At 36.0% G+C, this 6,218-nt stretch overlaps 1 protein-coding gene across 1 annotated transcript; it reads right to left on the bottom strand.

Moving 5' to 3' along the window:
• Nucleotides 1-5,674: 5,674 nt before the first annotated feature.
• Nucleotides 5,675-5,995, bottom strand: LOC131859066 (uncharacterized mitochondrial protein AtMg00810-like). The gene has a single exon (XM_059212588.1). It carries the CDS (start codon nucleotides 5,993-5,995, stop codon nucleotides 5,675-5,677), a length of 321 nt encoding a protein of 106 aa, XP_059068571.1.
• Between the last annotated feature and the right edge of the window lie 223 nt (nucleotides 5,996-6,218).

Here is a 6,218-nt window from a genome sequence, read left to right as displayed (position 1 = left end):
ATCAATTCTATACTTTCCCGCTTATGAAGTAACAAAGTGTTCAACCGGGGACTAACCAATCCTCTCAATTCCATTGCACGCCAGACTAATCTATCCAAATATTTCTCCAAGGCTGATATCTTAGATTGTATAACCAAAATTTGACCATCAATAGCGCTGGTCAATGACTGTGTACCATCAAAATTATTAGCCAGATGTTCCAGCCGAGCCTTTGTCGCTTTTATTTTTACCTCCAGGATAGCTGTAAGTTTGTTGGTGTTAGTACAATACCTATATATACAACTGCATTGATTAAGAGCCTCATAAATCTTTGTTAGTTTCTCTGATGTGATCATATTGTCATAGGTGAGACCTTCCTAGCTGCATTGTACCTCTCTATTAACTGTCGGTTTGATATTTGTTGAAGAGTTTGAAATTCTTTTGCAATGTGTTAAGTCAAACCCTTAAGCTTACCAGAGGGGATAGCTACCAGACTAGTGTATCCTAGAACTAGCTATTGTAGAACCGAAATGGCCTACTCAATGACTTGCTTGTCTTATATTTCTTCCTTCCTTAACTTCTGAGATGCAACATACATCAATTAAAAACTCCTCAGTTGCTCAATATTCCTCTATCCAAAATAAACTTGACTAGATGAGCCAAGTTCCAACAATGAATTACTAGACTCTCCAACCTGCTGACTCAAACTGGTGGCTTCACCACTTGGTGCAGTAACATGATCAACGTTAACCTCTTTTATATGTAGATTTTTTGCTCGAGGTTCAATATCATTAGCTTGTTTATTTTTTGCATCTACATCAATAACCTCTACATCTGGAATGTTTTGTTTAGGTGTATCTTGCTTATCATACACAACTTCAATGTTATCTACTGGTTTCTCTACATTATGTATAGGTGATACTACCAGAGGAAAATCCTTTGTTTGTTTCTATTCCAAAACTAGTGAATCCAAACCTAATATACCTTTCCCCTTACCATCAACTGAGATGTCTTGAATGCCAGACTTAGGAGGGAATGTCAGTGGAGTAAAGAAATTAGGTTTATCTACAAAGAATTTTACCCATGCCTCATGGGTCTCCTTAACTATTTCATTCACTCTACCTAGCATTGGACTCACACGTCGGTGTCTGCTCCAAAAAATTATTTTATTTGCATATTCCAGACACTGTTGCAACTCCTCATCAGTTATTGCACCACAAACAGTCAATAACTCCTACATCTTTTTATATTTATCCTCTTCAATTGCAGACAATCTCCTAGCATCTAGTTTATTGTATAAATATCCTGGTATTTGTTTTTCAATCTCAAGTAATGCCTTCTTATATATATCTAAGTATAACAAAACTGCTTCATCAATCTCTATTTGCTCCTTATCATCCATATGTACATAGTAATGCTGGATATTACTCAAAATTCCATCCTTAGTTATTTGATCTATCAATTCAGAAACTGAGAGAGGAGGAATGACCTCAATACTCTTACCAGATTCAAGAGCCATATCTATATCTGATTTCTTCTTCTTGTCAAGAGTAGAAGTAGACTCTTTAACTAGTTTCCTCTTCTCTATGGGTTTCCTCTCCTTCAAAATTTTCTTTGGGGCTACTGGAGGAGTGACTTTTACTTTCTGTTTCTTTCCTTCCTCGAGCTTCTTCCTCTATATCCTGATGTAAGTCTTGGGAATCTTTGAGGGTACAACATCAGTATCATAACCCGATTCAACAGGGGCAATATAAGTTTTGGTTTCTTCCTCTTCAATACACCCTTGCCATCTATTGCTACCGGTGGAGTCTGAACTGCTACTAGAGATGACCCTTCTACTAGTCCAATGATCTATTTGATTTTAGAGGATATTTTATCCACAACTTCCCCAACCTTCTTGATTTTTCCTTCCCTCTTATTCTTGCTAAAACCTATTTGAACTTCAGATTCCTTTTGCTTTGTAGTCCCAAGGGTTTTCTTAGCTTCATCAACTGGGGAATCAATAAGATTCTTTACATATAAGTCCAAGATCTTAGCATCAACCTCATAGCCCATCTCAGTGATCTAGACCTTTCGTGGTTGCACTACCTCCATCAATGTTTCATCCTTCTTAATCATAAAGCAGATTTTTGTAGAGTACTTATCAACAATATGCTTAGGTACTCTCTCTCTTTGTCCTGTCCCAAGCCTCTTATAGAATTTTTGATTTGTTTCCCTATCGACATATCAAATGCCTATTGTGTTTTACCAAATCCTAGCAACTCATTCATAAAGAAAAGCATCAATCAAACAACAAGGTTGCCATACCGGAAAACACCTTTCTTCTTACCCTTAATCTTCCCTAGGTTTCAAATTAGCTTTTCACACATCCATTGACATATATCATACCTATAATTTTCTTTGACCATATTATGAGCATAGTAAATGCATGAACTAGAAATAGAGTTCAATCAGTTTGATTGGGTTACCTTGTAACCGATGATCATACTTGCAAATTGAACAACTTTGTCTTTGATAGTGCTTATCCTCATTGACTAGTTGTCAAAAGTTGCACCAGCTAACTTCTCCACCTCATTGTTAGATATTTTATTCTTTCCAGGAGTTTGACCAGTCTGGGGAAAACTGATGATTACATGAATAGTCTCCTTGGTTATTTTGTAAGGTCGGTCTAGCCAGATGAATTCCTCATGGACATGGCTAAGCACATACCAGATCATTTCATCTTCAAATTCTAGCATCTCCAAAATGTTTGTGAAACCCTGATCCTTCAGAATTTGGAATTTTGGTTTCATTGATCCCTTCTTGTTTAGGAGTTTTGTCATGTACATTGTTTTGATCTCAGAAGAACCTAAATCCTCCATAGTGCAGTCGATATATGCAAAAACATCTTCAATATACATAACTTTGTTTGGAACCCTAGAAAATGCACCAATTGAATCATCAACCTTCACAATCTGAGGGCATTTCTTTAAAACTGGGCGTGGATGATCCTTGATGTCAACAGTAATAGGGGTATCCAAACCTATCGAAGTGGTAGCTAATACAAAAGCCATTTCAAACAAAAGATAGCACAGAAACTGATAAAATACCTCACAACCTTCGCTAATGAAAGCTCTTGAAAATCCACTCTAAATGCACTAAAATTTTCTTGAAAATGCTCTAGATCACCTTGAATTTCCTTAAACTCACTCTTCTTCACTGTGAATGCTATGTGATCAGAAATGAACCAGCATTTCCCTCTTATTCTACAAAACCCTAATTTCACATTGACATAAATACGCGTTAGTCGATCATACCGGATTCAAAATCCATAAGCTCAGTACCAAAAAACCTTCAGACTGACCTCTCTAAGATCTAAAACAAGGTTTCAGACTATTACTAGAGGTAATGCAAGATCTATCATGAATTTGCCTCCCCCTAAGACTAATGCCTTAGTTACCAGATGAGTTTTCTATTGATGCAGGAACATTTTGCTCTGTCGGTTGAGTAACCAGGTTGTTCATCTCTCTTGGTTGATCTTCATATTTCCTAAACCATTTCTTCTCATGCTCCTTTTGGATATCATCAACCTTCTATTTTCCTTTCTCATCATTTCTTACCAGATTGTTCTTGCTTATGCAGAATTTAGCAATATGTCCTATTTTATTGCATACATAGCAAGTGACATTATTTTTCTAAATTTCTTTACTATATTCTTGATCATTCATTGACCTACATTGATTAGCCTTATGTCCAAACTTTCTAGATACATGACATTTTACATTCATTCTACAATCTTCTATCCTATGACCATACTTATTACAATTTGAATGCTGCTCGGGAACTACATTATAATCCTGATTTTCTCTATTTATGCAATGTCTTTCCATATGACCAAATTTATGCAAATAAAACATCTATGATTGAATTTATGTGCATTGGGTTGCCTTACTGGTGATTTTTGGTTTTGGTTGATAGGTGGGTTCACCTTCTGATCGGTTTCTTCAACTTCATTTGCAGTACCAGAGCTTTCTCCATGCTCAAATCCAAGACCTCTAGTGTCTCCCTTGCACATTTAATCCTTCAATATCCCATCAAGCTTTGCAGAACTATCCTTAAACTTGTCTTTGTATTCATTTGTAGTATTCAAATCTCCCCTTAGGAGTGTTATCAATCTTTCCAACTCCTTCTCATTATTCTGCGTTTGCACTAGCTCAGTTCTCAAAATATCATTCTCATGTGCCAACCTAATGCATTCCTCAGATCTATCTTTTAGTTCTTTGCCAAGATTTTTGCATTCTTGTTCCGATCTTCAATATCCTTGGACATCCTCATAGTTGGGGCTTGCATTTCATTCTTCATGACACTATTCTCCTGACTCAGCTTCTGACATTATTCTTTAAGGGCATTCTTTTCTTCATCATCCTAATTTTGTAAAAGTTCCTTCCTTCTAGCTTAAGCAGATGACAGCCTCTCTTGTAGGATAAGAATGAATTCCTTTGCAGAGTTTAACTCATCTTGCAACTTCAAGTTGTTCATTCTTTCAACATCATAATCTTCAAGTTCTACTTTAATTTGTTTCTCCATACTCATCTTCATGGATTTCGGATTCAGGATATTCCTTAAGATGTTAGACTTACTCCAAGGTACTAGGCTCTGACACCAATTGTTGGAATCCAAGAACATTGAGAGGGAGGGGGGTGAATTAGTGTTCTACTAGTGAGATCAATTTTAATCTTATTAACAAAGTAATTCAGTAACCGGTAACCATCAAAGAATATAATAGTAAGTAGAAAAGATGCAACCACAATAACATACACCATAACACAAAGATTTATACATGGAAAACATCAAAGAGAAAAAACCATGGTGGGATTGGTGACCTACAGTATCTATCCACTAGCCAAATTAATAAATATTACAATAGGGGCCTGCACATGCAAGAATGCCAACAACCTATAATGCACTGCTCAACACAAAAGGAGCCTCACTAACCACAAACACCAAATACTAGTTTACAAACAAAATTCTGAACTTAGAGAATGCATCTACTATGCTGGATGAGTTCTGGTTCAAGCATTGTCTATACCGGTTTTCACTGTGTCCTCCTTTATCGGTAACTTACTTCACATCACAAACCTCTAAACCAATAGCTAGGGCCTACTACATAATATTATATTTGCATTTAGTTGATCAACATTGCTCGCACAATATCACACCACTATATATTCCTTCTCTCTGTATGTATATCCAAAATAACCTAACTGAACTGACTTAAATACCCTTCCCAATCATAAATATGAATGCCTTATGTTGGCTTACAAAGATATTACAATTTATTTACATGTCGGCCTAGACAAAAATAAATACATTAAACTTCATGACCGATGCCACTGATTGTTGTCATGTAAACCTTTTGAATTAATTGCCTATGTTGGCCTCATATACCGGTTCCTAGTTTGCCAGTTTCCCTTGTCTACTGAATGACTTGAATGTCGGTTGCCAAATCATGAATACCATTGAATATCAGTTAAGTGTCCAACCCAAAATGATGTGTGTTTCGATCAATGACAACACAACTGAACTGGATGAGTGTCAATTTCCAACAAATTTGTCCCCTAAAAAGAATGCACCACCACTAGTACTCTTCTGGTCATCAACATTTTCGACCCAATTTGAATTAGTATAGGATTTCAACAAAGAATCTCCACCTTTTTTAATACCAAAGTCCATAATCCACAGTACCTTTCAAATATTGAAAAAATCTCTTCACAGGTTTCTCATGTGTCACCTTCAAATTTGCCTGAAATCTAGATACCAGACAAATAGCCTGCATGATATTTGGTTTAGACATATTTAAATACAAAATTCCACCAATCATTGACCTGTACTTATTCTGTTCAACTTCTGGAGACTCGTCATCTTTTCTCAACTTGCATCCAATAGTTAAAGGGGTTGTAACTGGTTTGCAATCAGAAAAACCAAACTTCTTCAACATTTTCTTCACATACTTGCTCTGAGAAATACAAAATTCCATCTTCCAATTGAACAACTTGCAACCCAAGAAAGAAAGACAACTCACTAATCGTTGACATCTCAAATTCATTCTTCATCTCCTTAGCAAATTCTTTACATAGATCATCATTTCCTCCAAATATAATATCATCAACATAAACTCTAACATTCAACAACTTATCCGCATCAATATTGAAATAAAGATTATTGTCTGTTGTACCTTTCCTGAAATTCTATTGAAGCAA

This window comes from Cryptomeria japonica, chromosome 10 (assembly GCF_030272615.1).
Source record: "Cryptomeria japonica chromosome 10, Sugi_1.0, whole genome shotgun sequence".
NCBI classification, from domain to species: domain Eukaryota; kingdom Viridiplantae; phylum Streptophyta; class Pinopsida; order Cupressales; family Cupressaceae; genus Cryptomeria; species Cryptomeria japonica.
The sequence above is the reverse complement of the archived record's forward strand: the minus strand, read 5'-3'. Positions and strand labels throughout refer to the sequence as shown.